This window comes from Balaenoptera ricei, chromosome 6 (genome assembly GCF_028023285.1).
Source record: "Balaenoptera ricei isolate mBalRic1 chromosome 6, mBalRic1.hap2, whole genome shotgun sequence".
In the NCBI taxonomy this organism is placed as follows: Eukaryota; Metazoa; Chordata; class Mammalia; order Artiodactyla; family Balaenopteridae; genus Balaenoptera; species Balaenoptera ricei.
Window position 1 is genome coordinate 119,143,187 of NC_082644.1, and position 24,479 is coordinate 119,167,665.

The following is a 24,479-nucleotide window of genomic DNA, read 5'->3' on the forward strand; positions in this document are numbered from 1 at the left end:
CGAGTGACAGTCTCAGATCCCTGCCTCCAATTAGCAGCCCGCGCCAGCTCCCGCCCGTCTACACCCGCTCCGCTCCCTCCAAGAACGTCTCCGCAGAATGGTGTCCCGGTCTCAGACACGTGTTGCTCAGCGACTCCAGGAGCTGCCCGATATCTGACTTTCCCCTCTTAACTCCGCAAGTAATTCGAACCCCGACCGAGAGGCAAGGCGGTAGGTCCCGGCGCGCCGCGGCCCCGGGTGCGAACGAATCCGAAACCGGGTCAGAACTCACCCGCCTCGACTGGGCTGGGCGGGGTCTGGAGGACGTCGTGGGGACGGCGGCCCGGGACTCGGGAACGTGGGGAAGCACTCCGTCGGCTGCTGCCATGCCGGCGGAGAGGCAAGTCGAGACCTCACGAACCGGGACCTCCACTCCGCTCGGACCCACGTGAGACGTGCGCGAGGACCCCGCGTAGCTGCCCCGCCGGGTCCTGCGCCCGCGCGCCTTCCGGGTCCCAAAGAGCCCGCGAACACACGGCCCCGCGCTACTAGAGACCGAAGCCGCGGCCCCGGGGCCCCGGGGCCCCAGGGCGAGGCGGCCGCCCCGTTTGGCGTCCCTCGTGGCTTGGCCTATGGCAGGGGGGTGTCAAGTCACACTCAACCCCACAGTTCATGCCGTGCAGGTCTTTGAATTCCTTTGAGAAACAAGAAGAGACGTGCCCCATCGAACCAATGTTTCCTTCCTTTGCCGCCGGGTTACTGTTCCCTCGGCACCTTAGTTGCCCCAGGAGGTCCCTAAAAGGGCTTGGGGATTGATCACGCCGCGGCGGGGGTGGAGGGGGGGGGGGTGGTCCCTGCCCCTCGCCCACCCGCTGTCCAGCCCGGGCGCTTCTGTCCGGCCAGCAGAGGAGTAGCGTTTTTTACAGGCAGCGCCTTGGCCACCTGGCAGGGCTGGGTCGCCTAGCAACGACGGGGTCCTTCCTGGCTCGGCGGCGCTCCGGGCCTGAGGGGACGCTGGGGGCCGGTGGCCGCGGTGCGGGAGGCGGCAACGGGACGGCGACGCGCGGTTGGCGCGCCCGGGGTTCGGCTTCTGCATCCGAGGAGAGATGAATACGGCCAAGGCCCGGGTGGGGCCCGCGGCCGACCGGCCTGCGCCACCCGAGGAGAAGGAGGGCGAGGCGGGCGGGAAGGAGCTGGGGGCGGACGCGGCCCCCGGGCCCAGCGCCGCGTTCCGCCTCCTGGTGACTCGGCGGGAACCGGCGGTGAAGCTGCAGTATGCGGTGAGCGGCCTGGAGCCGCTGGTGTGGTCCGATGACCACCGCGTGTCGGTGTCCACGGCCCGCAGCATCGCTGTGCTGGAGCTCATCTGCGACGTGCACAACCCGGGCCAGGACCTGGTTATCCACCGCACCTCGGTGCCTGCGCCTCTCAACAGCTGCTTCCTCAAAGTAAGTCATCCCCGGGCCGCAGCCCTGGGGTCTCTTCCTGCTCCCTTCCCGCGGCCGCGTCACGGGTCCCCGGGGAATCCCGGCCCACGCCTAGTCCGGGGATTCCCCTCCTCGCCTCCAGCGCTTAGGGTCACGGTAGCTTAAAAAACAAACAAAAAACCGTCCAGCCGTTTACGCCCGATTGCCCGGGTCACCCATCCACTCCCGACACACGCACACGCACACGCACACATCTCGGGAGGTCCCTCTAGGAGCCAGGCTTCCCCTTTGCCCCAGCGTCTGGCCGGCTGTGGGCGCCGATTTCTTTCCTCGGTGCTTTCTGAGGCTCCACCCCCTGCTGACCCAGCCCCAGACCTGCCTCTACCGTGGCTCCTATTGTCTGGGGCTTGCTCCCCGAGGCCTTTGGCTGGCTTTGTTTACTGTGTTGTGCCCTCCCCTTGCGCCTCTTTTGCTTTGGAGGAGAAAAACTGGTTCTTTCCATTGTCTTAACTGTTTCAGTGACTTTATTATGAATGGTCCTTGCTTCTCATCGTGCGCAGATGCATAAATACTGGATGTCGGGGTTAGTACTCCAGTTTTTCTTCAATAACTAAGAGGCTTTGGGATGTAGAACGAAAAATAAAGCCTCTGGAAAATAAGTGCAGTTCTTAAACTTAAAGCCCGAGATCTCCGTGTAAATTTAGTGCTTTCGGCTTCATATTAACTAAGTTTGCCTTCAGAACTTTAGGGCTCCTGAAGTTTTATTGTTCTATCATCACCATTTGCAAGTTTTTTTTTTTTTTTTTTTTAAAGTAGGAAGTCGTGTTGTTCATTTTAGTGGTTTAAAAGTACTAAAACTTTTGCTGTTTCTTTTATAGATCTGTATGCATATATGTGACAAAGTGTATATTCATTCTTTCAACACATTTTTGAATACCACTGTGTATCAGCTAGGCACCAATCTAGGTTCTGGAAGTAAAGCATTGTACAAAACAAAGTCCCTGTCCTCATGGAGCTTACCTTCTTTTCGCAAGTCGTGAACAAATAACAATGTAATAATGGGTAGTGATAAACGTTGTAAGGGTATGTATCTATATAAAGAGAACGTATTTTTGTGAACTTGAAGTTTTTTTTAAAAAACTCTTACCCTGCACAGCCATTTAAAATAGGAATCACTAACTGGGTAGGGTGCAGGGAACCCACACCACTTTTTAGGATACTTAATCCAAGTTTGAAACTGATAATTTGATGTTGAATTGGATCATTGGTAAACCTGTATGACTAAGCCTTCTAAGATCTTGGACAAGATGTGAACAAATTGATTCAAGTATAACCAATCGGGTGGATAGATGTTCGCAATGCTGCCGAACTGAGAAACACTCAAGGAGGGAGGCAGAACAAAGGGGTTTTAAAAGGTGTATGCTCTACTGAAAAGAAACTTACTGTTGCTAAGGATGTTCATATGCACATCAGCTAGAGAAAATCTTAAGTGTGTGTCTCAATATGGTAGAGATTTAATACTTTAGCAGAGAGAATTTAAAGAAAGGAAGGAATAGTGAAGCGAGATGCTTTTATCAGGGAAAGTTATTTGGTGGTGAATCTGCAGCAGACCTTAAAAAAGGTAGGGTTTGGGTTGTAAGAAGTCCTCCGGAGGAAAGGGTCATCCAGATGGCAGGAATGAGGTGCCCATCTCACGCACATACATGTAAATCATGAGCATAACTTGCTGCTGTTTGTGTAAATAATGATGGGTCAACAGTTGAGTTCAAGTAACTTTCCTAGAGAGTCAGAGGAAGTAAAGTGAGGCCAATTTGGGAATTTTGAAGGTCAGTCTGAGATGGTTGACTTCAATCTAGGAAGGCCTAAAGTGCTGTTACAGTATCATAGACGTGGACTGACCTGGTGTGGTTCAGGAATATGAATCTGGCTGGCCTAGAGGCAAGTAGATGATTGTTGGGGTCAGTATAAAACAGCGGTTAAGAGATTGCACTTTGGCACCAGATAGCAAGATAGGCCTATCTATAAAAGGAGGGTAATAAAACCTACCTTGTTTAGAATATTTGGAAGATTCAGTTAAATATATATTTATATACGTACATACATGTACATACATACACATGTGTAATTACTTAGCACAGTTCCTGGCACACTGTAAATGCTCAATTGAAAAAATAGTCATACAAGTATGAAGGAAGGAGTCTGGGTTAATGCTATGGCTGTGGATATGAAGTTATTTATAGTACTGTATTCTGATAAAAATTTGACTCTGTCGTTGGTTCCACACCTGAAAAATGAGTAACAGGAAATCTTTATATATCCCTCTGGTAATTGATTGCTTTCCTGAAATTAATTAGTGGCATCTTCCCCTTCTGCACTGTTCTTCGGTATGCACATCACAGAAACCAGCAATCAATTAGCAGTCTTACTAGCCTAGCACTGCCTGGTGAATGAATGCTGAGTTGTCCTGCAATCCTAAAAGAGGCTTCTGTGGGATAAAACTGGAGTAATGGTAGGAATGTAAAGAAGTCTCTATCTGTACTTGGATTGCACGATCCGTTGACAGTCCCTGTGGATTTAAATCTACTTGGTTCTGTCCAGCTCGCTCTAACATGAAAGACGGACATTCTGCAACCTAGATTTCAGTATGTAGCACTGCTAGAAGGTAGATACTAAACCTCTTTGAAGCTTTTGTCTGATCGTTATTTAGATTATGAATTTTTTCAGGAAAATATGCAGTTAAATAATAGTTGACATATTATCTGCTATTTGCAAGTTAGTGTCCTGGGCACTGAGGTTACGTGATATAAAGGTGAATGATATAAATCTGAAAAGCAATAAAATAGTGACTTAAGAATAAGTTTGTGGGGGCTTCCCTGGTGGCGCAGTGGTTGAGAATCTGCCTGCCAATGCAGGGGACACGGGTTCGAGCCCTGGTCTGGGAAGATCCCCCATGCCGCAGAGCAACTAGGCCCGTGAGCCACAACTACTGAGCCTGCGCGTCTGGAGCCTGTGCTCCGCAACAAGAGAGGCCGCGATAGTGAGAGGCCCGCGCACCGCGATGAAGAGTGGCCCCCACTTGCCGCAACTAGAGAAAGCCCTCGCACAGAAACGAAGACCCAACACAGCCATAAATAAATAAATAAATAAATTTTAAAAAAAGAATAAGTTGCGGACTTCCCTGGTGGTGCAGTGGTTAAGAATCCGCCTGCCGGTGCAGGGGACATGGGTTCGAGCCCTGGTCCGGGAAGATCCCACATGCTGTGGAGCATCTGAGCCCATGCACCACACTACTGAGCCTGTACTCTAGAGCCCGCGAGCCACAACTACTGAGCCCGCGTGCCACAACTACTGAAGCCTGCGTGCCCAGAGCCTGTGCTCCGCAACAAGAGAAGCCACCGCAGTGACAAGCCCACACCCCACAACAAAGACCCAACGCAGCCAAAAATAAATAAATTAATTTAAAAAAAAAAGAATAAATTGCAATTTCTTTTCCCATTGGACTGCTGATTTAATGAAACATCTAGTTGTACACAGTTCCAAATTCTAATAATATGTGCATAACTAATTTGTATCAGTTGTTAAGAACGTTAGTAATATTAACTCCATCTACTACATTAAGTTAAATAACTATTTCCTGTCTTTGGAATTATATTCCTGCCCTCAAGAAGTTTTCTGTCTAATAGCTTCAAATGAGTTTTTATTTGTTAGGTGCTTACAAAGTACGTAGCTATTAGTTGTAATAGTGGCCAACTAGGAACAGGATAGTGATAGTCAAATGATTGGCTGGGGGTCAGCCTCTGGGAGCTGGACTCTTAACTGGTATGCTCCTAGGGCATCTGAGTATTTGTTTTGATTTGTTAACTAGTTTTGTGATATGGAGAGTTGAGGGGAGGTGCAGTAGGCTAATTCAAACTACCTAACATATGAAATTACTGTACAAAAAACCCTAAGGATTTTCCCTACTGGCTGACATCCGCACTGCTCTCCATTCCGTCAAGGATTCTTCCTGCAGTGAGTAGGACCAAGCTTGAGCTTCCTTTATTTCATTCTGTGCTGCTGTTTGGGGTTATACATTCTGTAAGTTTACTTTCAGTTCCATAGTAGCTTTTACTGTAATAGTAAATTGTCCTAGTCTGAGGATTATTGCTTAGTTTACAGGATTATGGGATTTGGTGAACAATTTTATATCTACCCTTCATTTGGTGGACAACTTAATACCTACCTACCCTGCATTTAACACACTTTTATTAGGTCTCATTAACATTTACTTAATCCTCAGAGAGTATTAATAATTGTCATCATAGATAACATTTATTGAGTATTTATTAGTATGTGCTTTACATACATTGACTTAATTAACCTTCCAAACTCTATGAGAACATGTATTATTATACTCTTTATAGACGAGGAAATTAAAGCCAGAAGGTTTAAACAGTTTGCTCAGGGTCACAGAGCTAGTGTATGATAGAGCCAGGATTTGAATCCAGGCAGTCTGGCATCACAGGACAGATTTTTACTCAAATTTTATATACCCATCCAAAGCTCTGGGCTTTGATTAGCATTGTTTTATTAACAGGTTAGCCAGTGACACCTGTATTTAATTGGAATTTCCAGTCTGTATTTCTCCAGCATGTCTGTAGGTATAGCCAAGAGACTACCCTAAAATCAAGATACACTGCCCAAGACACAATCTCCAGAGATGACAGCCCCCCGAAAGGTTCTATTGTTTAAAAAAAAAAAAGTTTGGACGTATGGACACCAAGAGGGGAAGGGTGGGGGTGGGATGAACTGGGAAGATTGGGACTGACATATATACACTAATATGTATAAAATAGGTAACTAATGAGAACCTTCTGTATAGCACAAGGAACTCTACTCGATGCTCTCTGGTGACCTAAATGGGAAGGAAATCCAAAAAAGAGAGGATATGTGTGTACGTATAGCTGATTCACTTCGCCGTACAGCAGAAATTAACACAACATTGTAAAGCAACTATACCCCAATTTTTTTTAAATGGTAAAAAAAATAAATAAGTAAATAAAAAATAAAAGTTTGGATAACTCTGGTTAAATAAGTCTCTTCAGTAGCTCCCTGGCTGTAACTCTTGAAGGGGGAATAATGTATAATATATAGCATTTTCAAAACTTATTTGGTTATAGACCTCTTTTTCAACGGGCAATTTAGGGGAGTGATGTTCTGTTTAACACACTTTAGGAAAAGTTAGTCTTCTAATTCATTTGTTGGACTTTACCTTTCATTTTATATGCTTATTTATTATACAATTTAGCAGTTAACTATTTGTTGCATTATGGTTTTCTGACACATCTCTGGTTGTCCAAGCTTTATCGAGGAATGTAATGGTTCTCAGTTCATCTTCCAAGGTCTTTCTGTATTCTGGAGTGTAATTCCTCTGGGCTTGGGGGTTTAAAGTGAGTTTTGTTATATCCATGTATATTTAGGCTTGAGTTCCTTTTTAATCATGTTTAATCTACCCTTTCCCGTTTAAAGATCAGCCTCTATGTAAAAGAAGATTGACACTAAAAAGGAATCGAAAGATTCTGCTTTCTCTGTTATTCATTTCTCTAAAGACAGTGGTTCAAGTCCTTTTCTTCTTCCTGCTTCTGACATAACGGAAACCATATTTTAATTGACCTGTGTTCTTTTTTGGCTTTAGCCTTTCTGACTATTTTCTTATAGCTCTGGACCACTTTCTTTTGGTCATTTATCTCTCCTCTGTCTTTAATGTCCCTTTAAAATCTTTCTAAAGAGCTCACCATTGTACACCTAGACATTAAATAAATAGCACTGCTCATGTATGTTACAGACTTGGAGGAGGGAGAGATGAATGAAAGCTAGAATGATCTCAGAAGGCTTCATAGAGTTTGACCTGGTAGGAGGGATGGGATTCAGATAGGAGGAACGAGAGCATTCTACACAAGGGAGCCAGGGAAGGCAGAGTGGGAGTGTTCAGGGAACGGCAAATAGTCTTAACGGCAGTGGACGTTATTCTATAGAAACAGTGGACAGGGACTTCTCTGGTGGCGCAGTGGTTGAGAGTCTGCCTGCCAATGCGGGGGACGAGGGTTCGAGCCCTGGTCTGGGAGGATCCCACATGCCGCGGAGCGGCTGGGCCCGTGAGCCACAACTGCTGAGCCTGAGCGTCTGGAGCCTCTGCTCCTCAACGGGAGAGGCCCGCGCACCGCGATGAAGAGTGGCCCCCACTCGCCGCAGCTGGAGAAAGCCCTCGCACAGAAACGAAGACCCAACACAGCCAAAAATAAACATAATAAATAAATAATAAATAAAAATTAAAAAAAAGAAAAGAAAAAAGAATCCGCCTGCCAATGCAGGGGACACGAGTTTGAGCCCTGGTCCGGGAAGATCCCACATGCCATGGAGCAACTAAGCCCGTGCGCCAAAATTACTGAGCCTGCGCTCTAGAGCCCGTGAGCCACAACTACTGAGCCCACGTGCCACAACTACAAAAGCCCATGGGCCTGGAGCCCGTACTCCACAACAAGAGAAGCCACCGCAGTGAGAAGCCTGTGCACTGCAACGAAGAGTAGCCCCCGCTCACCGCAATTAGAGAAAGCCCGCACAGAGCAACGAAGACCCAATGCAGCCAAAAATAAATAAATAAAAATAAATTAATTAATTTTAAAAAAAAAGAAAGAAACAGTGGACAGAACTGTTGGAGTTGGCTCTCAGCGTAATTTGTAAATGAAATTTTAGGTAGAAAACTTAAGAGCTGACATTTGTATTACAAAAATATTGTTAAAAAAATATTGTTAAAAATGCAAACATCTAATTGTATCAAAGATGTATATAGATAGATGTTTTTTCATGACTTTCTCCTTTATTGTTTTGTGACTAGTTCAGCAGAATGCTTAGCTGACTCTTTAGAATCAAGTACATCTCTGTCATTGCTACTGCATATGTCAATTCTGAGAACCATGTGGGAACGAGGCTATGAATAATGACAGCACTTATTCTGACCCTTAAAAAACAATTGCCATTTCCTGAGTGAATGCTCATTTAGTCTTAGACATGTGCTTGATCTTTTAAATGCATGTCATGCCAAAATTAACAGAACTGATATCAAATTACTGTTTTACATATTTATAATATGTAAACATGTAACTGATTTATGTATTTATGTGAATCAGTTAATTCACCCTAAGCAATGTACATATAGTCCTCTTAGAGTGAAATATTTATCTGATAGTTTTTATATCTCTTATTTTCAGGTTGGCTCAAAAACGGAAGTTGCTGAGTGTAAGGAGAAATTTGCCACCTCTGAAGACCCCACAGTCAGTCAGACTTTCATGTTGGACAGGGTGTTCAACCCTGAGGGGAAGGCTTTGCCACCATTGAGAGGATTCAAGTACACTAGCTGGTCCCCCATGGGCTGTGATGCTAATGGCAGGTGCCTCCTGGCAGCACTGACCATGGACAATCGCCTGACCATCCAGGCTAACCTCAACAGACTGCAGTGGGTCCAGCTGGTCGATCTGACGGAGATTTATGGAGAACGTCTTTATGAGACCAGTTACAGGTTCTCTAAAAGTGAGGCCCCAGAAGGGAATCTCAGGGATTTTGCTGAGTTTCAGAGGAGACACAGCATGCAGACGCCAGTCAGGATGGAGTGGTCAGGCATCTGTACCACTCAGCAGGTCAAGCATAACAACGAGTGCCGCGACGTGGGCAGCGTGCTCCTGGCCGTCCTCTTTGAAAACGGTAACATTGCTGTGTGGCAGTTTCAGCTACCGTTTGTAGGAAAGGAATCTATCTCTTCATGCAACACGATTGAGTCAGGAATCAACTCTCCTAGTGTTTTGTTTTGGTGGGAATATGAGCACAATAATCGGAAAATGAGCGGCCTTATTGTGGGGAGTGCTTTTGGACCTGTAAAAATTCTTCCTGTCAATCTCAAAGCAGTTAAAGGCTATTTCACGTTAAGGCAGCCTGTTGTCTTGTGGAAAGAAATGGACCAGTTGCCAGTACAGAGCATCAAGTGTGTACCGCTGTATCACCCTTACCAGAAGTGTAGTTGTAGCTTAGTGGTGGCCGCAAGAGGACCCTATGTGTTTTGGTGTCTTCTTCTGATCTCCAAAGCAGGTCTGAATGTTCACAATTCTCACGTCACAGGCCTGCACTCACTGCCGATTGTCTCCATGACTGCAGACAAGCAGAATGGGACGGTATATACTTGTTCCAGTGATGGGAAGGTGAGGCAGCTGATTCCCATTTTCACAGATGTTGCACTGAAGTTTGAACACCAGTTGATTAAACTCTCGGATGTGTTTGGCTCAGTGAGGACACACGGGATAGCCGTGAGCCCCTTTGGTGCGTACCTGGCCGTCATTACCACTGAGGGCATGGTCAACGGCCTCCATCCCGTTAACAAAAACTACCAGGTTCAGTTCGTTACTCTCAAAAGCTTTGAAGAGGCAGCTGCTCAGCTTCTGGAATCTTCAGTTCAAAATCTCTTTAAGCAGGTAGATCTAATAGACCTAGTACGTTGGAAGATTTTAAAAGATAAACATATCCCTCAGTTTTTACAAGAAGCTTTGGAAAAAAAGATTGAAAGCAGTGGGGCCACCTATTATTGGCGTTTCAAACTCTTCCTCCTGAGGATTTTATACCAGTCGATGCAGAAAACCGCTTCAGAAGCCTTATGCAGACCCATCCTTGAGGACTCAAAAATCTTACTGGTTGACTCACCTGGGACGGGCAGTGCTGAGGGTGAGCAGCCGGAAGAAGGCACTTCCTCCGAACAGACGAATAAGCAAGGCCTTCAGGAGAGGAGCAAAGAAGGTGGTCCGGAGGGCCCCACAGATGACTCGCTCGCTCAATCTGGAGACATTGGAGGCCGAGAGCCAATGGAAGAGAAACTCCTTGAAATCCAAGGGAAAATTGAAGCTGTGGAAATGCACTTGACCCGGGAGCACATGAAGCGAGTCTTAGGCGAAGTATACCTGCACACCTGGATCACAGAAAACACTAGCATCCCCACCCGGGGACTCTGTAACTTTTTAATGTCCGATGAAGAGTATGATGACAGAACCGCACGGGTAGGTGTTGATTAAAAAAGCACTGAAACGGAAAAGTCTGCTTTCTTTGTGAGAAAGAAATGACCTAAACTTACTTCGTAAAGCTCAACTTCTGCTTTGACATTTTGTAGGTAATTGATTGGCATGAGGTGCAGGAGAATAAATAAGAAACAGATGAATGCAGAGGGCATATTCATATCACACAAAGAATATTTCAGTTCTTACTCTCACTGTGGCCTTGATTGATACGCAAGGTTTGGGAGATTTCCAGGCTGTGGATGAGCTCCAGAAGCAGACTGCGTTGTGATTGGGCAGACCCAGCAGGGGAAGTGTGGCACACCCTCCTTTCCCTTCCCGTTTGCAGAAGGTTTGGGGAGGACTGTGGCCGGGATTGTTTCCGTTTGATAGTACTCGAGGGGTCTTCTGATTTAGTCTAGAAGGGCATAAGAGGTAAACAAATGATTACTTATACATTGTTTTTTTGTTTTGTTACAAAAACTGGGTTATAATCTTTATTTTGATGGTAGAACAATCTTGCAGTATTATCCAAAATGTATTTCACAGAATTCAAGTTCCCTGACAGAACAGTAGGGTTCCAAGCTTGGGGAAATACTGCATGCTCTGTACTCCTCTTAAAGGTTCCCAGTGTACATTGTCCTAAGGGTTCTGGGAATTCCTATAGGAAAGAAATCATTTAACTTTGTGTAGCTCAGTATTATATAGACTTATTAATCAGGAATCCTGAGCTAACAGCTTCTAAAATCCTGAAGAATTAGGTTTTAAGGAACATACTGAATACTAAAATATTCAGGACCACAGATATCTGTGGTTCTTTTTACTCTGAAGATTGATATTTATTCTCACTGCCTAGAGTCTTATCTAAAATATTAATTGCAGGTAATAAATTCAGATATCTTCATGCCTAATGTTAAACCATTCGCGAATCACTTGTTGCATTTTCTTGTTGGAAAGGTAGGTGTGTGTGTGTGTGTGTGTGTGTGTGTGTGTGTGTGTACCCGTACACCCCTAAAATTATTTCTTAAGGATGTTTGCAACAATCTGATGTTGACTGAAAAACAATACACAACCTAAAGGTTCAGAGTTACATTTTATTCGGCAGACAAAACTGAGGACTTAAGCCTGGGACACAGCATCTCAGATAGCTCTGAGGGACTGCTCCCAAGGGGCGAGGGGGTGGAGCCAGGATATATTGGAGTTGTTGCAACAAAGACCAGGGTAGTTGGAGCATTAAAGGTTACTGTTAATTAAGGAAAACCAGATATCTGAAGATATTAAGAAATTTAGCGCTTTTCTACGTATGGGAAGATGCAAAGTCTGGGCTCACTGAAATCATTCCTTTGATGTGCACCTCAGCTACATGGGGCCAGTATCCCCATGTGCTTCTCATCCCGAGTCTCCTTGGTGCACCGTCGGGGGTGGCTGTAGCGGCTGACTGCTAGGGGCGGGGGTGGGGGGGGTGCATCCTGCCTCCATCCTGAGTCCCCTCAGGGCTCACCGACGGGCAGCTGTAATGTGATGGCTCGATGGCTGCAACATCCTTTGTTTACTGATATGGCAAGCAGTACTTTCGTTCACACTCGAGTAGTTAAGATGTACTGTTCATGTAATGGACTTTTCATCTTTGAAAGTCAACTTTTAAGAATTGTTTCATTGTGGTCTAAATTGTGTGGAAGAGTTTTCTGGTATCACTGGTTCATAGGACCTAGCAGGGATGTTATAAGCGTAAAATATTAACAAAAACATTTTAGGGAATTTGTAATGGAAGCTGGTTGGCAATGATTCAGAATAATTGACCAGATGCTGCATGAGCATGGAAAGCTACATTTAGCATAGTTACTTGGTTCCAACAGAGCCAATTTAAAGAAGGGAAGATTATACTTCTGCCCATCTACAGCAACTGAGTTTTGATTGAAAACAATACATTTCATGTTTTAAAATCCTACTGCGTAAAACAAATGTTTTTTGTTTTGGAGTTTACTAGTTAAAGGCTAAGGAGAGCACTTAACTTGTAACTTGGAATTTATAACTTTCTTTATCCCCTGCTTTGAAGCTTGCTTGTGAAATCTGACAGTAAACCATTGGACAGTTTTCTTAATAAATGCATATATTTTGAAAGACAGGGAATAAATTTTGTTTTCAACATCTAAAAAATAAAGTAAAATCCTACTGTGTGCATAAAAATGAATCTTTTCAAACCTAGTACCTTGGTTGTCCCTGCTGTAAGGGACCATAAATTAGAATTTTCAAGGCCATAAAGGCCAAAAGTTAATGGGCTTTAAATTTGTAAATTATATGTAGAGTAGGTAAGACACCCTTTTGAGCTATTAAGATACCGTTCAGAACTTCAGTGAACTAATTTTAGTGAATCGCAGACTAAGAAGTTCTTACACAAGAGCTTAAGTGTCAATGGATTAAAACTTTGAAGGACGTTATCTGCTAGTAAGACAAGGTGGTTCTTAAGGATTGGTGTATCCCATGCCTCCCAGTAATATAGCTGGTAAAGGTGTTCTTCCAACAAAATAATGAAGTAGATCAGTGTTTTTCAGACTTTCATTTTTGGAGTGATGCAATTCTAATAAACAAAGCAGAGAAACAAGCAAAGCTGAAGTAGGGCCAAGGCCTAGAGCCTGCCCCGTCCATCTCTCCCACTCCCACGGTGGGTCCCGCCATGCCTCTGCTGTGAGGTCGGTTGGTCTCCAATTGCAGGCTGACTAGATTGGTCATGGGTCTTTGGGCCATCAGAAGGGGAAATTATTATTTTTTAATCTTGATTATCTTTTTACTTTGTAAGCTTTTCTTAAAGAATAGACATTTGTATAGTTCTACAGAGTTAGTGTTTCACATGATATTTTGCCTATAGAGATTATGTTTTTCTTTCTTAAAGTCAAAACATTGTAAGTGTAGCTGAATACTTTGTCTTCTAACAGAACTCTGAACTCCTTGTTTCAGAAGCAACTAAAGGCAAGTAATAAGATTTGCGTTTTCAGAACAGTTTTTCCTTTAGTGAGTAAAGTTCACTCTGTCGTCACAGGGTGCCTGAATGAATTTATTTTATTGTACTCAGCCAGTTGACACAAGTTGAAGGTCCAGCTTTTTTACTTTTCAGAGAGCGTGATGGGCCTACGTGGAGATGCAGAGCTCCTATCTTATGTAAGATACCGTGTAGTTTTCCATTTCTCCTTTGTGTCGGGAAGCCCTGCACTCACCACAAAACACTGCTGACTGCTTTGTCTTACTAGGTGCTGATCGGACACATCTCAAAGAAGATGAACAAGCAAACTTTCCCTGAGCACTGTAGTTTGTGTAAAGAGATTTTGCCGTTCACAGATCGCAAACAGGCGGTCTGTTCCAATGGCCACATTTGGCTCCGGTAAGCGGCTTTTGGTCATTTTCCAGTTTTGTGTCACACAAACCACTGTAAAGTGTTTATCCAAAGTATATGTTGCCCATGCCATTAGGTTGGAGAAAAGCTGCTACTATAAAACCTGGTGTGGGCTTTGTACCATCCGTTTGACTCAAGCAAGACACCCTTTAATGATGGGTTTTTTTCTGCTTCTTGTATATAGGGGTTTATTTATTTTGGTAATATTATTTTGCTTTGAAGTAGCATTAAATTTTTAAAAATCAGTATGACAAAAGCAATACCTGCTGAAGTTTATAGAATATGAAGTGCCTCTGTACTCTGGTTTAACTCTAACAAAAGCTAGAGGTCTTCTCAGTCTCCCTCTAAGAGGGAACCTTGGCGTGTCCTCATCTTACGGCCCCACGGGCTGCATGTGACGCAGTTGATCACTCCCTCTTCCTCCTCCTTAAAGCGCTTTGTTATCACCTGGCCCTCTGGACACAGTGTCTCCTTGATGTCCGTCTTTGGACCTGTCTTTCTTCTGTCAGCACTCTCCCTGGGCTGTCGCCTATCATCTGTACACTGGTGACTTAAACATATTGCTTTAGTCTGAATTGCTCCCCTTCAGTCCAGACTTCATATCTAAGCACCTACTCAGTTGCTCTGTTTGGAAGTTATAAAGGCATTTCAAATTTGAATCCAGCCTTTTCTTGCTACCTCCACCTCTACATCCCTGGTCCAAGACACCATCATCTCTTGCCCAGATTATTATAGTTATCTCCCAGCCCATCTTCCGTGTCTTTCCTTGCCCCCTCCAGGCTGTTCTAAGTAGAGCTGAGGTTGTGATCCTATTACGACCTCCTCAGCTCATGTCACCCCCTCTGCTCAAAACTCTCTAGTGGCTGCCCATTTCTGATGAGTAAAAGCTAAAATCCAGTCAGTGGTCAAGACTCCATGGCCTGGCCCCCATCCCTTCTCTGATCTCGTCTACATTTTCTCCGGCTTGCTGACTTCACTCGAGGTGCACTGGCCTCCTTGTTCCTCAGGTACACGCAGCACCCCTCCCACCCTGGACGTCTGCACTGGCTGTCCTCTCTGCCCGGGGTGCTCTTCCAGCAGGTGTCCACAGGGCTTCCTTCCCGGCCACACTGCCTAAAATCATGACACCTGATGACATCCGTCTCCCCTCTCAGTATGTAGTCTTCATCCCTCTTCCTTGCTTTATTTTCCTCCTTAGCAGTTATCACCACTATATATATATATATATATATATATATATATTTTTTTTTTTTTTTTTTTTTTAATGAAGAACCTTTTCTTTCTTTTTTATAAATTTATTTTATTTATTTTTGGCTGCGTTGGGTCTTCGTTACTATGCATAGGCTTTCTCTAGTTGCCGCGAGCGGGGGCTACTCTTCGTTGCGCGACACGGGCTTCTTATTGAGGTGGCTTCTCTTGTTGCGGAGCACGGGCTGTAGGCGCGTGGGCTTCAGTAGTTGTGGCACGCGGGCTCTAGAGCACAGGCTCAGTAGTTGTGGTGCACAGGCTTAGTTGCTCTGCAGCATGTGGGATCTTCCTGGACCAGGGCTCGAACCCGTGTCCCCTGCATTGGCAGGCAGATTCTTAACCACTGCACCACTGGGGAAGTCCCACTTAATATATTTTCTACTTTATGTTTTTCTCCTTTCTATGGAATAGAAAGTTCATGAAGACAGGCAATTTGGTTGCTTTGTTCATGGCTATTTCTAGAACAATGTCTGGTGTGTGGTAGGCACTCAGTAGGTTTTTAAAGTTTATTTCCAATAGAAACAGGATTGTGCTACATATAACTACCGTAACAACTTGTGTGTTCTCTTAGCAAGATGTTGTGGGCGTTTTCCACATCAGTACATAGATCCCGTTCTCAACAGCTGCAGAGTTTTCCACTGTGTGGATGGCTCCATTACTCCCTCTCTTACTGATGGATGTCTGGACTTCCCGGCCATTGCTGTGTCCCTAGACTTCTTCTGATCTGACTGTTCCGCCTTATGTTTGGGGAGAAGAGGAAACAAGCTTGTAATAGCAGTGGCCTTGTAACAGTAGCCACTTGCGCCTGGCGCTGTCAGCGTGCCAGGCACGACTCTTAAGCAGTACACGCATCCTGAGCCACACGAGGGGCACCGCCACTGTTCCCATTTTTACAGATGAGGAAACTGGGGCCTGGGGAAGTTTGAATTTGTCCAGAGGCACGCAGGTGGTTAGCGGCAGAGCTGAGAACTTGGCCTTCTGGCTCCGGAGTTTCCATGTGTAACCACTATACATTGTTGTCTCTCAGATGGCTTCTTCCACAAAAATTATTTTCATTTTTGCTGATTGAAGTTAGTGCCAGAATACCTGGGTGTAATTTCTCCCGGTGAGAATGGGTGCTTGCTCCCACTCAGGTATAATCTTTCTTCCTGTACACCCAAGTCTTTACTCAAGGTAAACCTACTTGGAATTCCTTCCCTCAACCTCCCTTCCTCTTTGTATTTTTTACTGCTTAGTTGCTCATCCTAAACACTGTTATCCTGCAGAAAACCTTCCACGCAGAGCCCAAGTGCTCGCTCTGATATCCCATTGCTGCCCACCTTCCCTTATTTGCCTGGTCCTGGTAGATGCTCAGTGAATGGTCATTGGATGGAATTGAACCTCTGAGCTTTTGTTCATGGCCCTTCTTTTTTTGCACCATTAATTTTGTCTTCGATATCTTTCAGGTTTTCCCCACTGTGCTGTCAGATTCTTAAAGACAGTGCTTACACCTAATCTTAAAAATCACTAACAAGAATAGTTTCCAGTATAATACATAATTGATTTTTTTTAACATATGAAAAATTCACAGTGCAATCAGGTGTAAGCAGACTACATTCTTTCTCAGTGCTGCAAACATGGCAAAAACAAGAAGCTGCAGTGACTGTCTGGATTAGAAGCTTTGTACCTCTTGGCTTAGCCTGACCGACGCTTCCCCTTTACTAAGTGTGGGGTGGGGTAGGTCTGGCCTGTGCGGAGGGATACGTTGTCGCCATGCATTTGTGAACTGTTTCTGCCCTTTACTCAGTTAACTTGTGGTTTTAGAATAAACTGTATGTGGTGAGTCACCTCCAACACTGTGCTGCTTTCCACCCTTAGTAGAGCTGATGGTGCAACCTGTCTGCTTTCAGGTGCTTCTTGACCTACCAGTCCTGCCAGAGTTTGATATACAGGAGGTGTTTGCTCCATGACAGCATTGCCCGCCATCCAGCCCCGGAAGGTGAGTGCTTTCCCAGCTTGCGGGAGGGTGAGCTGGAGCACGCTGGCACCGCGCCAGCGCCCCCAAGTCCTGCATCCCGCTTAGTCTCGCGCCATCAGGGGTGGCGAGCGGGCTCCTTGTGCTCTGTACGGTATTATCATGAGCGACAACTAATTAAAAGATGATCACTGGAATATGCACGTTAACATACCTGTTGCATTTTAGTATGTGAGTAAGTAGGGCTGCAGTTTACTGTTCTGTCACTGCAAGCAAATCATTTATTCAGAAAAGCTTATTTTAGATGGCATGTATAGACTATACAGTATTTGAAGGAAAACTCTGCAACTGATAACGTATACAAAGACAGCATTGCTGAAACAGGGACGTGCACTTACAGTCATCCTTCTAGTAGCCATGGTGGGATTCTTTTTCGGGTTGGTCAGTATTCTCTTTCCTGATAGCCCCGGTGACAAAGCCCACATTTATGACATAACTAGTTGGAAATAAGATCGTAGACGTGAGTCAGGAATTAGTGATGTAAACAGTCCCATGAATGTCAGTTTATGACCTGAGGCTCATTAACATCACACTAACCAAATGAGCTAACTAGACACCGTTATACACCTGTGTACACTTTGGGGGTAATTTGTGGTCTCAAGTAAAACAAAATGTTCTGTGTAAAACTACACCCTTATTGATTTTTGCTCTCACCTGGCTGAAGCTCTCTAATTCTGAGAAGTTGGTGTGTTGGCAGCTTGTGTTCTGTATTAACTCTTTGTTATGGAAAATGCAATCATAAAAGTAGAGAAAAAGAGTATAAGAAACTCTGATGTACCCATCATTCAACTTCAGAAATTGCCAGCTCATGACCTTTTATATTTCATCTGTAGTCCTCCCCCTCTTCCCTCCTCTTACTGGATTATTTTGAAGCAAATTTTGGGGGACTTTTAAACACTCATTGCAATTGAGAATTGGTATACTATTTAGACAGGAAATCAGGAAAAGATGGAAACAAAAAAAACACACCTGCCAGTTGACTTTGTGTTGAGCCACATACAGCTCTTGGGAAGAGTGTGAATCGCTGAGATCTGGAGAGTACTAACCAGTAGAGCACAGTATTTCACAGACCAGGGAAGTTTTTAAAAGGGGGAAAAAGTGTTGACACAGTGTTGCCATGTTTTTATTTTTCCAAGTAATGTATTTTTTAAAGTTACTGTTACTGTAATTTTATAAGAGTATTTTAACATTATCCATGTATGAAGGATATACTCTCAGAACAAAGTATAGTCCTTTCTTTAAACAGAATAAATTTAGTTTTATGAAACATTCATTACCCTTATTTTCCTATTTCATCACACACTTAGCTTTGGGAACCACAGATTTAGTCCAACCTCGTCTAGAATGTTGTAGTGAGGGGCTCTGTCCAGGGACACAGAGCTGGGACCAGAATGCCCATCCCTTAATACTGTGGTCCATCCAGGGCTTATCCCATTTGATTGCCTTTTCTGAAGTTTACGCTCAATACTGCTTGTCTTACTTTTGCAGATCCTGACTGGATTAAGAGGTTACTGCAAAGCCCCTGCCCTTTCTGTGATTCTCCTGTCTTCTGAATGTCCACGATGGGAAGATGGAAAGGGCACGTACTCTGCTGTGGAAAGTGCCGTCCAGCCCCAAGAGCTAGGACGTGCAAGAGGAGAGGCGCCCTTCGTGACTGTACATAGGGCGTGGGGACTCACTGCTGAAGTGCGTTCTCTGTCTCCAGAGACTAAAGGATGTCTTTAAAGTGACTGAGTGCAGGGATTTTAAGTCCTTTTGAGATGAACGTTATCCCCCAACTCCTTGCCAATGAGGAACACTTATTTTTCAAGTGTCTTGACTGAAGAAGCAGTTTGAACAAAACGCATGCCCTGTCATTTCTCAGAACAGAATGGTCCCTTCTAGGGAGTATGGATAAGGGCCTTGCTGGGCCGAGTTAGGCTTTTTAATCCTGGCCTTGGTCTGGAACTGCCTTGTGGTTCCAGGGAGCCTGAGTTACCTGGTACGTGGTATGCAGTGTCCCAACAGATATTAAAGTGTCTGAAGCAACCTGTGGGCCTGATATTTTGTTCTCAACAAATAGCTGCAGATCTGCATCCTGCCACTTGTTTTTCATGCATATGGAAAACATTTTCTTAAAACTATATATTTGAAAGAGGTTGAAGCCAAGACTAAAGTTGGTTTTAATGTGTCAAAAGATCAGGTGACTCTTATAAGTTAATAATTGTGACTTATTTTTAATGATCTCTCCCATGTCATCAGTTTCCTGCTCTGACCCCTTCACAGGTATAAGGATGTCAAGTATTCCTGTTCACATGCGTCACAACCCTCTTCAGACTTACCTGTGACAACTTGGTGAGATATTTGTACATAGAGGAAAAGTAATATTTTCTCCTTTTAGTATTAAATTAAAACATTTAATATTTTTAATGTTGATATTTCCAGACGTATCATTTATATCCCGAGTCTGTCTAGAGGCTTCCAGAAAGAGACAGGCAGCTCAGAAGTGTGGACCCTTGAGCTCTGGTGCTATCGTGTGTGTAGCTCAGTCGACCAGAAGCTGGGAATTCCTTCTCTCTGCAAAGGTCCTCGATATTTATAATACAGGTATTTTGCTGTGGACTGTTAAGAAGAGATGTTAGACATTAATTGGTCTTAAAACCTAAAATTAAAAATAGACATTCTAGAACTACAGTGTTCTTGGATTTTTAAAATAAGTATCCTAGGGATTGGTGCTAATTAACAGGACTGTAATGCACTCACCTTGAAATGGTGCATATTTCTGGAAAGTTGGATGGGAAATACAAAATGTGAAATTTAAGTGACATTAAATGCTATCTATTTTGCCTTTATTCTAACACTTATTCTTGCTTTTATTTTTGTATCCTTAGTGAAAGACATTTTGTCCTCACTGAGAAACACTCGCTGTTTGGAGAGCGTGTAACAGACACCCCGCTCCCACCTGTAGCCTCTCTCCCCTAGTGTCTTTCCTGCTCTGTCCGTAGGTATTGGAGACAAGAGCCCTTAAGAGGCACTTCCAGACAGTCTGCTTTGAAATGTCTTTTGTTTCCCATTCAAGTTTTCGTTTCTGTCTCCTGTGTTGAATTCTGTATTTCTGCTGCTGTTGAATTCTGCTGGCATCGTCTGCTTATCTTTCTCATTTTGGTGGTAATTTCAAGAGGAGCGTTTATCCAGACTTTAGGGTCCAGCATGTTCAAATGATTGTCAGGGAAGAGAACCAGGCAGCATTAAAATCAGGAAGAACACAACTCAGAAAGTTGTATAGTTGCGGTCGTTTGTGCCTAGAGCTGTTTCACTTTACAGTAAATATGACAGTAAAAATTGAGATCCTGTCAAGGAATTATTGCAGTTTTTATAATCATAGCATGCTTAGTTTCACTTATTTTTTTTTTTCCTAATCAGAGTTAGTAGTTGATTTGTTCTTATTGGGGAATTTTGTGCTGCTGCCATTTAAAACTTAACATTAAGTTTTTATTTAAAGCAGTTATGTGTTTGGGGGGAAAATTTGACTCTTAGGAATAAACTAAAAAGGGTCACCTGAGTTATTTTGTATGTCTGGGTAGCAGTAAACATGGCAACTCTTTTACTAGAACGTGACTTCTCTCTGGGGGGATCTGCCCAATGGCATTCTTAAGGCTGAAATCCAGCCAGCACCTGCCTCAAATTTCTGCACACCGAGTTGGGAGCCCTCCGCCCCCTCTCCCCACCCCTCCCCTCTTCTGTGGAGGTTACTCCATTGAGCTGTGAGAACGAGAGGAGACTTGCAGTTAATGGCAGCATCACAAACACAGTGCACTTCTGAACGTCCTAGGGGCCAGCGTACTTGGTGACAGGGGTGCTGAGCAGTGAAGCTCTGGAAGAGCGGGAGGGACACCGGGAGATTGTCTCTCCTGGTTTATGCTTTCCGCGGCCTCTGTGCCTTCCTAAAGCTTACCTGATCTGCCTAGTGGGTTTCCAGTTAACTTCAGCTGTCACTGCTCCACGGCGTGGATGAGACGGCCGTGACGCCACTGCTTTGCATGAAGGTGCAGGAGCAAAGGTCCTGTGCAGTTAGACCTTCTAAGCCGCGACAGCGTTGCATTTGGGGAGTCTGATATCCACACCTGTGTCACACTTTCTCTGCTGAGGGTTAATCTGTTCCTATTATTCTAGATAAGAAATTGATAGTTTGTTAGGCTTGATACTCATTCTGAAATCCTCATATGTCCACTACCCAGACTTCAAGCCATCTCTGCCTACTATTGTATCTGCCAAAACTACCAATTATTTTTCAATGTGAGGAGTTATTAGAACCACTGGCGAAGCTCATGGTCGAGGGTGACATTTTTCTGCTTCTCCCTCTAGGAAGTTTTTGAGAATGTTAACGTTGGGGCGTGTGGGCTAGACCTATTAGCAGCCTTCACCAGTTAATTAGGTTAAAAGAATGTCCGAGGGTAATAATTGAATATTAAAACATATTCTGTTGTAACTGTAATGGTGTCAGATAATATGCAGAAGAAATCAAGGCTCATTGGTCTTGTCTGGAGGAACGCAGAGCTCCTTTTTCAGAGCACCCGCTCTCCTGGCCGCACTGAACTGTGTCGGGGTTTGGTGAATTGCCGCGGCTCCTGGAATGAAAGCAGGAATTACTGTCACTGTCCGATTTCCACGGGTCCGTCCATCCTCTCTGCTCCTGACCTCCCTCTCCCTCGCTTTTCCTTCCAGGAGAGGTCCTCTCCGTTTCCTTCCCTTTAGTTCTCTCGGCTTTAGGACACCTTCTGAGCTACCAGATTTGAAAGAAAAATAGGTTTGTGATAAAATTTCTAAAAACTAAACCACATAGCAGGTCTCCCTTCCTAGAAGAAACTATTAAACAGTAGTTTTTCTTTCTAAGGGTCATAGTGTTAGTTGTTAACAACTTGATAAACTGTATCTGGTTTTCTTCAAAACTCTGAATTACAATTTCCCTGTTGGAAAGTTCCCACACCTCCAGGCTGGACTTGGGGCAGAGTGGGCTGGATTTCAGCTCGCTGCCACCACCCACTCTGCTCCCCCAGCCAGCTATTCCTGACAAGCAAAAAAATTCTGGCTATATTCAAAGTCAGCAGGCCTAAAGTTTTTTAAGGGAAAGATAGGTTCTGCCCTCTTTTCTTTTTAGAGTTGGGACAGCACAAACAGCAAATAGCCGGACAAATCAAAGCATCTCTTTCCGGCTAGCCCTGCACGGACTGTTGGGGTCTGCAGGCTTCCATGACTGAGGGTGAACACATCCCTGTGCTCTCACGCTGCCCCCTGTGTGCGCGGGGCTCAGCAGCTCTGTTGACGGCAGAGCGGCTCGGGCATCTAGCCTCTCCCCTCACCATCGTCGGATTGTAAAAATGCCTCTATAGCAGATCTAACTGAAGTGAAGTGGTTGCACTTTAGCTATTAGTGGAAGTATCAGCTGGCAGTTTCCAGCAGAGTTTTAGACCATGTCTCAAGTCTCATAGGTATTAAGCTTTGAACTGCTCTTTCTTGATGCTAAAAGAAGTTTTTGGAGCTAGGATCTTCATGTGATAACCTGGTATCTGCAGTTCAAGCTGACGTTAGAGCGCGTGAGATTTGACTGTCCTTATACTGAATTAAGTCAGCTTTGCAGACTTGCTTCTAATGATCACTCTCACCACAGCATCGCTATCCTGGTGTACAGCAGGGTTTTCAGAAGATTCAGACTTGTTTCCCTGGCACAGATACACATCAGTATCAGGACTGGCTGGCCGGCCTGAGTCTGGTAAATAGGGTGCAGCCTCCTATCTGCATGTATGGTTTGTTTCAAGATGGCTGTTTCTGAAAACTTGCTGTAGAAATCAGTAAATTTAACAGGGGAGAGACTGTTTATATAAAGAAGTCCTGTAAAGAAGTTAATCTTTTTGTTATATACATATGTATGCCCCCAACCTCTTAATCAGATTAGGTGATTCAGCTTTTATCTTGCATTTTAACTTATAACTATACTCCGGGGGGGGGGGGGGGAGACTTAATATACGATATGAGGTCCTAGACAGTGAGTTTATTTACCACAGTATTATATGGTTAACCAACATGGTGTTCATTCATTCATTCATTCATTCATCCCAGGCTTGGGAGGAGCTGCAAAGGGGGAATGATGATACTTTCATACTGATGTGATAAAGCAAAGGTGCAGGCTGTCTAGTTGAAATCTTGTAAATGGGTTGGTGGAATTGAATTTCAGAACTCTAAGTCTTATAGTTATTTCTAAGGTAAAAACTTGCTTACCTCACTATTATGAAGTCCTGTTAGTTTCATAGAAAGGTCCTGTGAAATGGTCTCATTGGATGGTGTAAGAGGTGGTGGCTTTGAAGCATTTCATGTGTTATCAGTTTGACGCTTGGCTAACAGACTGGTGAGGTCTAGGGTGTTTTGTTTTGTTTTTGGTACTAATGCAATATTAAATGCAAAAGTGAATTATGTCTTTTTCAAGACTGACTCAGATTTGTACTTCAGTGTATGAAAAGAAAGTGAACATCAAACTTGTGTATACAGAAATAAGACTGTATAGAAAAATAAGTCTGTGTTGTGTAGAGTAGTATATATTTTGTTTATCCAATGCCTGTGCTATCTTTGTGCTTGGCTTCAAATTATGTGTTTGTTTACATATGACATTTTTTGAAATAAAAAGAACAGGCATCTAAAAGCTTAAGGTTATAGAAAGGAGATGGTTTTTTAATGCTTACCATCTGATTAGGTGGTGTGTTTTAAACTTTTAGTGTGTAAATAAAAAAATTTTAAGAATAATAGCACATTTCGCTTGGAATACCCCCATCCAGAAGAATTGGCTGCTTCTCTGCATTATACATATGTACATAGTGTTCATTATTAGATCGTAAGCTCCTCAAGGGCAGGAACTGTCTGTCTCATCTTGGTAGTTCCTGCAGCACCGAGTGTCAAGTGCCTTGCACAGAGTAGGTGCTGGTGATACAGCGAATGAGTGAGTAACTTCCTGCCACCTGTAAGACGAAGCATGGTTCACTTTTTCCAGTGTGTTCAAAACTGCGAAGAACTGATGACCGGAAGAGGGCAGAATTCTTTCTTGGGTTTGAACTGGGTCTCCTGGGCTGAAGCAGACCATGCTGTGTCCTTTGCACTAGTTATCTTCTTTCCCTGAAGATATACTGGTGTCCTGAGCTTTTATCTGATAGTAGGGCAGAGGTTTCTGGGAAAAGTTTGAAGTGGGAAAGATTATAGAGAAAATGAAGTGGAAATTATGGAGGGTGTTTGTCAAATGCAGTCCTGTGGGGCAATCTTATTTTAGTTATTACTAAAGAAAAGGGTAGCAGATTCTCTTTCTTTACCAGTTAGCTGGTTGGCCAATTTTC

At 44.1% G+C, this 24,479-nt stretch overlaps 2 protein-coding genes across 3 annotated transcripts in view; one reads left to right on the top strand and one right to left on the bottom strand.

The window, feature by feature from the left end:
- Positions 1–891, bottom strand: part of DDX31 (DEAD-box helicase 31) — a 74,018-nt gene extending 73,127 nt beyond the window's left edge. Inside the window, 1 exon segment of the mRNA XM_059925911.1 lies at positions 272–891. Coding sequence (XP_059781894.1) covers positions 272–367 — 96 coding nt within the window. The 5' untranslated portion in view covers positions 368–891.
- Positions 275–19,152, top strand: GTF3C4 (general transcription factor IIIC subunit 4). 2 transcript variants are annotated; one of them, XM_059925909.1, is made up of 5 exons: positions 275–1,427; positions 8,654–10,480; positions 13,720–13,850; positions 17,000–17,088; positions 18,613–19,152. In XM_059925909.1, the coding sequence occupies exons 1-5, from the start codon at positions 1,086–1,088 to the stop codon at positions 18,675–18,677; spliced, it is 2,454 nt and encodes an 817-aa protein (XP_059781892.1). In that variant the 5' UTR covers positions 275–1,085; the 3' UTR covers positions 18,678–19,152. The 2 variants fall into 2 exon arrangements, with proteins under 2 accessions (XP_059781892.1, XP_059781893.1); XM_059925910.1 differs by lacking the exons at positions 17,000–17,088; positions 18,613–19,152 and adding an exon at positions 13,587–13,630 and having other exon boundaries at positions 13,720–13,767.
- Positions 19,153–24,479: the final 5,327 nt, after the last annotated feature.